Source organism: Asparagus officinalis, chromosome 4 (genome assembly GCF_001876935.1).
Source record: "Asparagus officinalis chromosome 4, Aspof.V1, whole genome shotgun sequence".
Lineage (NCBI taxonomy): Eukaryota > Viridiplantae > Streptophyta > Magnoliopsida > Asparagales > Asparagaceae > Asparagus > Asparagus officinalis.
This window is the reverse complement of record NC_033797.1, coordinates 12,762,711-12,774,223: the sequence shown is the minus strand read 5'-3', so window position 1 is coordinate 12,774,223 and position 11,513 is coordinate 12,762,711. Positions and strand designations below refer to the sequence as shown.

General features: G+C 41.7%; 1 protein-coding gene across 2 annotated transcripts; it reads left to right on the top strand.

Moving 5' to 3' along the window:
• LOC109839739 lies at positions 3,186–9,617 on the top strand. Of its 2 annotated transcripts, XR_002246727.1 has the most exons (5): positions 3,186–3,433; positions 3,601–3,681; positions 4,463–4,548; positions 8,583–8,822; positions 8,904–9,617. XR_002246727.1 is itself a non-coding variant. In XM_020408247.1 (4 exons), the coding sequence occupies exons 1-4, from the start codon at positions 7,698–7,700 to the stop codon at positions 8,652–8,654; spliced, it is 663 nt and encodes a 220-aa protein (XP_020263836.1). In that variant the 5' UTR covers positions 7,004–7,697; the 3' UTR covers positions 8,655–9,617. The 2 variants fall into 2 exon arrangements, 1 of the variants encoding a protein (XP_020263836.1); XM_020408247.1 differs by lacking the exons at positions 3,186–3,433; positions 3,601–3,681; positions 4,463–4,548 and adding exons at positions 7,004–7,757; positions 7,823–8,165; positions 8,240–8,427 and having other exon boundaries at positions 8,583–9,617.

Genomic DNA, 11,513 nt, shown 5'->3' with positions numbered 1-11,513 from the left:
CCCCCCCCCCCTTTTTTTTTAATCATTACATTTTGAACTTGACTCCTTCTAAATTTTAATACATTTGATTTAATTATTGTATGCTTAAAATTAGAAATAATATCTACTCATCTATACTTAGGGAATGATCCAAATTTTAATACATTTGATTTAAAAATCATATCTACTTTTCTATAGTTAAAGAATGATCCAAATTTTAATACATTTGATTTGCTTTACTGTTTATGATATAGTAAAATACTATAGCATGAATAGTAACTTCAAGTATGGATGAGCAGATTTGATTTACTGTTTATGGTACAGTAAATTATTGTAGCATCTCGAGGGTAGAGGGTCAGATTTGATTTACTGTTCATGCTAAAGTTTTTACTGTAGCATTTACTGTAGAAGAGTAGATGTCCGAATTTGAACCTTGGCATACATTTGAGAGGGAATCCCGTCCGGGATCCTTCTCGAGAACCTCATGCATGTCCAAATCAAGTAATAGTCTGGACTAAGTGGGCACGAGATTTGAACATAGAAACTTGGACATAATGTTCTTATATTGTAACTAATTAGAGGATAATTTTGGACAGTAGCGGGGCTTAGGATCGATATGGAAGATGTAGGGGTCCCCTCATCTCCTTAAATGGCTAATCCCCTGATAGGATGATAGTTTTGCAAAACTACAAAACATTGGAGGACCGGAGTTCTCCGATGATTTCTCTCATGTTCAAGTCAGTATAGGGCTTGAGTGGGGAATCAATGAACTGAGTCAATTCTCAGTGTGCATAGATTGTGTTATTTAGCTAGAGATGGCTTACCTCTGGCCAGGAGGCAATGAGCCTATATATACCCAGCTAAGAGGGGTAAATAGATAGTTCTGGCAAAGTCCAGGCACGCAGCTGAGTCGACTGATAATCTATAGATGTCGGCTACAGATGAGATGAGTCGCCGGTGATCTTGATGTGATGGTGACTAAGGAGGCATGGAGCTGATGAGAGGTGATGAGTCATGGAGACTCATGGTATAAGGAGTAGTGATGGCTAGTTGTTGGTGAGGAGTTTGAGGATAAACCGCCTCTTAATTCGGCTCTGCGAGCGGCACTGTTTGTGTCAGAAATTGTTGTTTTCATTGTGGAACTCATTACAACTTCTTTCGTTACAATAAGTTCAAAACAAGTAGAAATTGATCTTTTTATAAGATCTCTTTACACAATAAAAAATAAAAGAAACTACAACTTCTTACAAACAATACACAGATCCTATTTATTAGTCTCTGCTTGCGTGGGATCTTCGCCTGTGTCGGGGTTTATCCGTGGACTACCTCGAATCTGAGTCTGGTCGATGGAATATTTGATCAGAGCTCCTACTTCACAAAGAAAGTATTCGCTGAAGTGCTAATATCGACCAAGCGAAATCAATACTCTTCTCGAGATTAAGACCAAGCCTAATCTCAAGGAAATGGGGGATATGACTACAGATCCTTCGAAAGAGTCCTTCTTTATGCCGAAGTTTGCCAGGATCTAGCTAGCCTCCTCTGAAATTTCGTGCTCCATGACTCTTCAATCCAGCAGCACCTCGTCCTCTTGATTTAAATTCCAGATCTTTAGAAATGAGCATTTAGGCTTGTATTTATAGGGCCTCGGATGGAGTTATTTGGATGAGATTGAAGGATTTGACCATATCTTCAGATAATAATGGCCTAACCACATTTGGATATGATATCAAGTCAGTTGGGATGTTTTGGAACGAAGCAGCCCCGAAAAATATCAACAAACCCGTCAAAAATGCGTTTCGAGAACTATCTGTGCGGGATAAATGTTGGTGTCTCGTGGCTGCGTGAGACAGTGGCTGCGCGGGACACCAAGTTGTGTCCCGCAGCTGCGCGGAACACCAAGTGGTGTCCCACGGCTTCGTGAGACACCATTTGTTGTCCCGCGGCTGTGCGAGACACCAATTGGTGTCCCGCGGCTGCGTAGGACAGCTCTGGACTTAAATCATATCTTTGGTCTTCCAAACTTGTATTTTGTGCCGTTTTGCGTGTTTCGTCATTTTTGTTGACTTGTACGCCTTGCCAAATTACTTCATGCACTCATTAGCTTCTTTATGGCCTTGGATGATCCTCTTTGATTCAGATGATCGTCTTCGTTTAGTTTCGAACTGCGTGCGGGAACCCATAGATATTTTTTGACGCCTACAGATACTCCCTCCAAAGTGTTTTAGTCTTATATTTTATAGAGGAGGCTGGAATACTTTGGATATGATACGCCTAATCTTCAACTCTTGGAATTCTTCAGCTTTCAGTTTGTTTTGAACAACTAAAATTCTTTCGGTACTGCGTTTATCGACTGTCCGTCGTCGAAATCTGGAACTGGGACTGGTGCGTTGATATCTGATTTAGCTCGTGTCGTTGAATCGACTTTGAACTGATCACCTTCATCGGAAGTGTGCATTCGAATATGAGTGAATTCCCCATAATAATTCTTTTCATCTGAAAAATCATCTTGAGCCTTATTTTAGTGGAATTATCGACGCGTTGACCGGCATCGACCTTTGTTGTGGCGTGAACACTAATAAACCTTTATTTTGGCAAGAATTATTAATGCGCTGACTAGCGTTGACTGTAATGTGTTGGCGGACGTTGACACAGTTTATACTCATATGTCTGCTGGCGACTGCATAGTTTAAGCTTTTAAGGTGTTGGAGCAGGGTGGACCAGTTTATACTCATATACTTCTGGGAGTTTCGGGAGTTAGTTTAACCTCAGATACTTGTTGGAGGTTTCCTAGTTATCCTTAAGAATATTATATGTAATATTCTCCAGAAACTTCTCGTCAAAAGTGGAAAACAGTTTTAGACTTGTATACCCATCGGGGTATGAATACAGGCCCCGAATCCATTGAAAACGGGCAAAAATGGACCAAAATACATATGAAAATACCCCTAAAACTCCTACACGTGCAAGACAATCTGGGTTGTCCTGCATGTGTGCGAGAAAGCCTTAGGTGTCTCATGCGTACGCGAGATAGTCTAAGCTGTCTTGCACATGTGCGAGACAACCTTAGGTGTCTCATACACACGCGAGACAGTCTAAGCTATCTCGCACGTGTACGAGACAACCTAAGCTGTCTCGCTCGTATGCGAGACAGGCTAAGCTATCTTGCTAAGTTCGGAGGGTCAGGTACTTTCCTTTCTATATTTTACTCTTTTCGGTGTTCTTCTCCTACCCGACTCCCTCCAAGAATTCAAGTCTTCTCTCCTAACTCAAACTCTTCTCACCCCTTTATAAGAGTTCTGAATCTTCCTTCCCCTTCTCTTTAAATCCATCGACTTAGTCTTAGTTCTTTGATTTGGACAAAAGCTAACCTAGGGTTTCGTTTGCTGAAATCTCTTGAACCCAAGCTTTTTGTTGAGGTTCGCTGACTTTGAACTTCACATATCTTTGGTTCTAGGTAAGGCTCACTCTCATAGCCGTGATTTTGTGTAGAGTTATTCCCCAAATTCCAAATTTCAAAAGAGGACTAAAACCCTACTTTGAATTTTGAAATTGGATTTCGATTGCAGCCTTGTTTCTGCGTTAATTGCACTGTAACCTTGATTTCTTTCTTGGACTTGACAGGAGTAGACACCCATCTTCAGTATTCGGCGACTCTTGAGGCCCTCTTGCCATCTTTCACTGATTCTTAGCTTCTTCATCGAGGTAAAAAGAAGTTTCTTTCATTTTTTTTCATGAAAGCTTGGTCTTTTACTCAATTATTGTTTGGGAATTGAGTTTAATTTGGTCCTGGGAACCAAAACTTGAGATGTTTGGGGTTACGGACAAATCGTTTTATTTTCTTACTTTCCTTGATTTGAAGCCTTAATTTAGTTTTGCATGCGAACCAAATTTTTTTCTTTAACCGTGGGTATGACGCGATGTCCTTGATTCATCTTATATACTTAGTATGACCAATCCACTTACTTGACTCGTGTGAGAACCGCACTTCTTATCTTAACCCTCGTGTAAAAATGTAGCCTGTATCTGCCTTTTGGTTCTGTTCCCAAATATGAATTGAAGCTTTTAATTTAATTGTGCAAGGGATTATAACAGGAACCTTTGTATGTACGAATTTGACCGAATTTAGGCTCGTGATCTTTGGGCTTTTAGTCGTGTATGAGAATTGGATTTGTAGGCATGTCGAGCTTTTTTGTTTGGCCACATGCACATCTTGAACCGAAACTCCGAGATATTTGGCTTGATTTATTGCACGATCTATTATGAATGAAAATCAAAACAAAGCTTCACCTTATCGCCTCGGCCTCATGTATTCGCCTTCTCATTATTTAACCTCGATTAGGCCCATTACGTAGGTTTAATTGGATATTCAACCAGAAAATCTCATTTTAATAGAATTTTAGTTAAATCTCACAATTCCTTATTGAATAAATGATCTTTGCTTCTTCGATTCTCGATATAACTAAACCGTTGATCTTCGTTGTAGATTAGCTATGTCGATGAGGCGATCACGTATCCCGAGGGGTCGCTCGGCGACTGAGTCACCTGAAAGGGAGCCTCTGTCTTTCGCAGGTAAACTTTTATGAATTTCTTCTTGTGAATTTAATATTGGTATATCATGTTGCATATTGCATCCTCGCTTTGTTCTCCTTAGTGAGGCAATTGGGAAGAGCCATCATCCTCCTTCGTGAGGGTGGACGCTTCACAGATGTGTTTTGCTTGGTTAAAATGCATCTTAATCAATGAGGGGCGATTTCATGTTGTATTATATTCCAAAGGACGGATATATTATCACATTATTCATGTGACAATGTACATCGTGCTTCGTATGTATAATGCAGTTTAAATCGTCTCACCTAGTTAATAAGTACCTTTCCCTTTTGCTTAGAAATTCATATGAATATGTTATGTATCATATCCCACTTTGTTCTCCTTGGTGAGGCAATTTGGAAGAGCCAATATCCTCCTTCGTGAGGATTAACGCTTAACAGATACGTTTTTCTTGGTCAAAATGTATCTTACGACAATGAGGGGTGGCTGTATTGTGTTACGTAGGACGAGGTATATTTGTTGTTTTGTTTAGCGATAATATACCCAGTCCTTTACTTAGGACAAGCTATTCATTTCAGTTGAATTTCGTTCAAATGCTTTCTCGCCGTTTGAGCTTGATGGTCGTAGGGGTGAACATTACGCTACTGCTGATGATTCAGTGCTAATCCCGCCTACTCCTCAATTTGCCCCGGACTTTCCTAAGGAGTCCTCTCGGTTGGTGCGAGAGGGGCATCATCACATTTTACGTCGGCTAATTACCGACGCACCGCTTGTAGATAGTGGGGATCCCACTCGGCCTTCAAGAAAGGCATATTATCTGTTTGGTGATTCCGTTGAAGATCCGGCTACTGTATCTCTGAAGGATAAGCAGTGGTTACATAAAGACACATTAGGATTTTTATATCTCCCACCTATCCATCGTCAACGCCAACTAACTGAATTGCGGAAGCAAGCGGTGACACGGGAAATGTCGGGGACACTGACAGAGGTTCATTGTGGTTATATCACCAATCAGGCACTCCCAGGTTCAAGCAACAGGAATCATATTGTAGGGTTGCATCCTGGAGTGTTAGGGTTGGATGAGCCACCTCGTGGTGAACTACCCATAGTCGCTAACACTGTAGGAAATCTTCTGGTAGCATTAGGGCGAGAGTTACCTGCTGTGGGTCATTGATGTTATGGTTGGTCCCACTCTTCAGATAGGCTTTGGTGGGCGAGGTTGACCAACTATGTTCTCAACCGATGGAGCGCGGATTTGAAAGTGGGTAGATTGTATGAGGCTGTCCGTGCTACAAAGTATGGATTGCGCATTAGTGTTCATCACTTTCTTGTGCTGATAGAGTTCTACAATCCGGACTCTAATACCTTTATAACCAGACACTGGGGATTAGGTTTGCCTCTCCATGAAATGTTTAAAGTTTCCGACTTACCGATGAGTGGGGCACTGTATCAGGAATATTTCCCTCCTAATCGAGAATTGGAGCAGTTGAAGGCCCGTACGCCAGCTAGGTTTGATACATTTTGGGAGCTTACCTGTCATTATCAGACGGCGCTGGCGGGCGTTAACCCATTAGCGAGGAAGAAATTGTCCCAGATAAGTTTGAAACAATTCTCCAGCTATTTGTTGAAAAGCTAGACAAACCCGATGAGGCCATCCATGAATTGAAGCCATTAACCCCATCAGAGATTAATGAGTTGATTGCAAAGTCTGGTGCCCACTCCTATACTAATTCCAATGCTGAAGGTAGATTCCCTGCGGGGACTAAATTTAGAACTTTCCTCTGGTGCGTACAAAGACCCATCCAACCCATGACTTTATTGGCCGGCTACCTCGCAATTTGGTTGAAGAAATGCGTTGTGCCGTACAAGGCTTCTGATGCGTTGCCAATAGAAGTCTTGTTCCCGGCTGTTTAGCTAGCCCATGGGAAGAGTATATCCCTCCTTCCAGCGATGGTCGCCGACATTCATTGCGGGCTTTGTCAGGTGGTCACTGTCTTCACTCAAAAGGAAGATACACCGTCAGCTCAGATTTCTACGGTAAAAGTGGAGTTGCCTTACACATACTTAATGATGTGGTTAGTCCTTTACTGCCCTGATATGATGTCGGCTCCGACCGATGCGAGCGTGTCCATTTCGATGGTACAATTGCTTGAAGGGTGCAAGTGGAAGGCACAGAACTTCTTGGAAGCTAGGAGGAGTCTGCAGATTTCTAAGGGCTGGCTTTTCTCTCCGCGTGCTCCTCGATTTGCCGGCCATTATAGCGGATTATTGGCTGATGAAGAGATGCCAAGGATGAACCGAACCTCACTCAACGTTGGCTGCTTTTGGTGGTTAATGAATACCAGGCTAGGTTATCTCGTGTTCCGGGTAAAGAACCGTTTCCACTTGGAGCATTATTTGCCGTGCTGATTAGTCCTCCAGTTCGGATATGATCAATTCTACATCAAAAATCTGAACGAACAACTCCGAACTCGTGGTGGATTGGTAGATAGCGCCTAGGCTTGGTTGTGGAATGTTACAGGCTATACCGGTGCTAGGTTCGGCCTTTCGGGTGCGGATCGTGGATTGGAGTTGACATATTTATGCTGCAGATGGCTGATCGCGGCTAATGAGCCCGTTCAAGTGAGACCGATTGCGGAGTTGGCCTCTGAAGTTGCGTCTCAAATTGCGGAAAGGATAGTTCAGGAAAACATGCAGCGACAGAGGAAACAGGGAAAGAACCTGCCAGTCCCTCAAGCAAAGCAAAACATATAATAGAAGAAGAAGAAGAAGAAAGTCTTTCATTTTTGATGAGGAGACTTCAGAAGAAGAGATCATCGGTGGTGAAGGCACCACCGCTGGCAGCGATGAAGAGGAACTCGACATAGGTTTGTCAGAATCTTCTTACGAAGAATTGTTGGATCTGGCGATTGCCGATTGAACTCGCCGACTTAAGGCTCGAAAGAGGTGAAAATTTTTGCCTACTTATCCTCGTAGAATGATTGTTGAACTTCCAGGTGCGGCCTCTGAAGAAGAAAGAGATGGAATTCGCCCTATCATTCGTACCCGATCTCGAACCGTGGGTCAGACTGGATTAGAAGTTGAGGCGCGCACTAAATTTAAGTAGGATAAGCCTACGATTCTTGAAGAGGCTCGACCTTCTAAACGTCAAAAAATAGTTTTTAGGCGAAATGCCAAGCTCTCAGATCTCGAGACGGAGTTATTTGGCGAAGCGTCTATTAGTGAAAAAGGTAACACCTTAATTTTTGTGGTCTTTCATATATTAGACCTAGACTTACCAAGTTTTATCTCTTAGGGGCACGTGAGGAAAGCGAAGCTCCATACCACCTTCCTTCTCCCGATCTTGATTTTTTTTGAAGAACCTAGCTTTTCTCAACAAATGCATGATGTGATGGTCAAGGAACCCGCATGTATTAGGACCAACAAAGGTGTTGATGTAGGACCTGGTCCATCCATAGTGGTTTCTAATCCAGGTACATTTAATGCTGGTAATACGACTTTCAGATGGCAATTTTGGGAATTAAACGATTCAGAATCCGTGTCTCCCCTAATTGTTTCCATGCTTCTGACCCTGTTAGAAAAATTACAGAATGCGCATGCTAACACTGAGGTTGTGGAACCTGCTGTGGCTGATGAAGGTGAGTTCGATTTTCAGTCGTCATAAATTTTTAACTTTTCCTCTTTGTGTCTTTACACTTAGATTTTCCTATAGATGTACCAGTTGAGAGTCCTGGTGAAGAAGAAACCTTGCATCTCGTGAACATCGGGGAGTTGGATGCACCTCTCTCAGAACAAATAGAAGGCTCTACTAGATCTGACGACAAATTGCTTGACGACATGTTGTTGGAACAAACTCACCATGAGGCCATCGAAACAACAATTGAGGCTACTCTTCTACAAGTATGTGCTTCGTTCCCCTGTCATAATTATTTGTTTATTGGTTTTCTCTTAATCATAAAGGAATTTAATTGTAGGACTAGTCGTTGAGACTAGTGCAACTACCATTATTGGGATGTCTGATAAATCTGAGGGTCTAGGATTCTTTCTATTGGCAGGAATCATCATCGACGCTCGGTCATCGGCTCTCGAAACACAACTCTCCATCCCTTCAGAATTGCCGACTATAGTGACCACTACCATTGTTGGGATTAGTCTGGTTGAACAGGTGGCAAGACCAACTAAAGAAGTCTGTACATCAATGACTGTCACGTCCGCAATAACCCTAACGATTCATGCAGCCGGGAAAGCGGGACCGAATGTGGGTCGTCAAATTGAAGAACCCTCAGTCGCCATTGGTGAGTTCTGTTTCGACATTTATCTTGAAAATATTTAGACCAAAATTCCTAAATAGTTACTCTTCTTTTTGGGGCTCTTAGTTCAGCTTTATGATCTCGTCAAGTGCTATTATGCAATAATGACCTAGATAAAATCCTTCTCCGCATGGAAGTTCGTTCTTTCATCTCGTTCATGAATGAGATGGTTAACAATCTTCTCCACAACGGGCTTTCTATATATCTCTTTAAGTTATATCTTGATTATCAAGTGACCTTTCTGAGGAGTCAAGGGTATTCAGATCTGGCGGATGCTATCACTTCAGATTTGGCTCGTCTCGAGTGTGAGCTTAAAAAGCTGAAGGAATTCCAGACTGCTGGAGTCTCTTCATACGTGGCTACTAAGATGAAATCTAGGTTACAAGCGTGGCGTGAAGCTCAAGCATCTGCTGATTCTAAGATTCGGGAAGAAGAGGGTCTTCTTCACCAAATGGAAGCAGCTTTCGCTGATAAATCGGCAACCCTTCGCAATATAGATTCTTCTCTTGCTGTGAAGATGACGAAGGTCCACGTGGATCACGCTCGAGAAGTAATGTCCGATCAATTGGCACTCACCAAAGAGAAGGTGACAACGATGAAAGCAGAAGCCGCGAAGGTATTGGCTGTTGATGAGGAGTCAATGAAGGCCACGCTTTAGAGCGAGCTCAAACAAGCCTATGCGGAGGAATTGTCCAAACTTGAACAGCAAATCTGTAGTCATAAATTCAATGTAGATTGATCATAACCTCTGTTCCTACAGACTCAATTTTATTAATGAAAGACATTTCTTTTTCCATTGTATTTTTTATTATGATTTCTCATTCTGTTTGGAATAATTAACCATGATACTTATAGGATTTTTGGCAAACCATCAGCCATCAACGAGTTTGATGTGCCTTTACCGATCACCATTTGAATCGGGTTAGCATGTGAATTGTCTAAATCCGTTTCACACGTAACGTTGTGCTAAAAGAATAAATTCTCTTAGACTTAGTGCTACGATCTTGAATACGTAAACTTTAGTATTTTTACGGAAATACACTAACCGACAACGCGTATTAGGTGTAGACTTATCCCTGCTTAGGATTTGGGATAAAATTCCCCATGTGTGTGAGACATGGATTCTAGATGTTGAACGATTGTGTCTTCTCTTGAGGCAAAGACGAACCTGATATCGGAGAGGAAGAATTTTATATTTTATCTTCGGGAGAAAAGAAACTCAAAGTGGGATCTCCACTTCGAGAATCCGAAAAAGGTAAAACTAAGAGTGGGATCTCCACTTTGAGAATCCGAAATTGGTAAAACTAAGAGTGGGATCTCCACTCCGAGAATCAAACAGATTCAGATATCCCTAACTTTTATAGGATTGGTTACCTAATCTAAAAATGTAATTTTCCCATTTATCGAGATAAAATTCTGACTTCAGCCCTAACTTTCACAGGATTGACTGAAGGGAGATGGATGAGAGATTTTCGTTTATCGAAAAGGAATCCCGGTTTTGGCCGTTACTGTTCGATGGTTTTGACTAAGAGGGGGGGGGGTATTGAGATGACTCTAACTTTTATAGTTTTGGTCGTTCAATTAGAGTGAAGGCCTTTCGTTTATCGAAAGGGAAGTCCAATTTGAAAGTAGGCCTCTTGTTCGTTGGAGGAATTAAGAGGGGAATTTAGCTTTGGTCCCGACTGTAGGAAGGTTTGACCACAAGAGGAGTTTGAGATGACCCTAACTTTTAAAGGTTTTATCACTTGATTTGTGGACCTCTCGTTCATTGAAGGAATCGAGAGGGGATTTTGGTTATGATCTTGACTATAGGAAGGTTTGACCGGACAACTAGTGAGAGTGTGATACAAGTAATGTTGACTTGCATCAATCACTGAGTGGGGTTTTTAGTGTTGAGAGATAAGAACTTAACACGAAAAAGTTTGACAATTGTTAAGGATTAGCAGACTGAAACCCAGGCATTATATCTGGACTTTAACAATGGGAGTGTTGAGTGCACCGACACAACAGGAGCTTAAGTGAATCAAATCAGGAAGGGTTTTAATGGACCCATCGTCAATTAATTTGATCAGTGGATGAAGCTGTGGTGAAGGACTGTAAATCATCAAGCACTCTACAATTACATTGAGGGTGTTTTGTGAGGGAAAAATTGACCGAAGGAGGTCGTTACATCTTATTCAATGAAGAGTGTTGAAGTTACAGTGGAAGAAGTTTCAATCATGTGAAGAATGATTGAACGACCACCATAGGAGGGTCTTAATCACCTCTTGTTTATGAGTAAAGATGAATTATTCAGGTAAATGGTCTTTATCTTGAATAATCCATTGATCTTGGGTTATCCCTAAGAATACCCCGTATTGTATTCTCCAGGAACTTCCCATTGAATGTGTTATCCTGAGTGTACTAATGATAGTACTTTTTTCAGAAACTTCCCATTTATTGGCATCATGAGCTTGTCACTGTCTCGGGTGATTAAGCGGTATGCACCGTTTGAGTAGGCTGTCTCTATCACGAACGGTCATTCCCATTTGGGTTGGAATTTGCCTTTCTTCTTGGAATTGAGAATCATTGGTCACCGGATGGCGAGAACCAAGTCTCCTTTTTTAAAGCTTCATTGTCAAACTTTTTTTATCAAAAGCCCGTGATATTCTGGCATGGTAAAACTCAATTTGTTGT

Bases quoted from the DNA above. Each gene is read 5' to 3' on its own strand.
- LOC109839739 (XM_020408247.1), top strand. From the start codon at position 7,698: ATGCCAAGCTCTCAGATCTCGAGACGGAGTTATTTGGCGAAGCGTCTA. The intron at 7,758-7,822 runs GTAACACCTTAA...TTTATCTCTTAG, and splicing joins AGCGTCTATTAGTGAAAAAG to GGGCACGTGAGGAAAGCGAA. The intron at 8,428-8,582 runs GTATGTGCTTCG...TTCTATTGGCAG, and splicing joins TTGAGGCTACTCTTCTACAA to GAATCATCATCGACGCTCGG.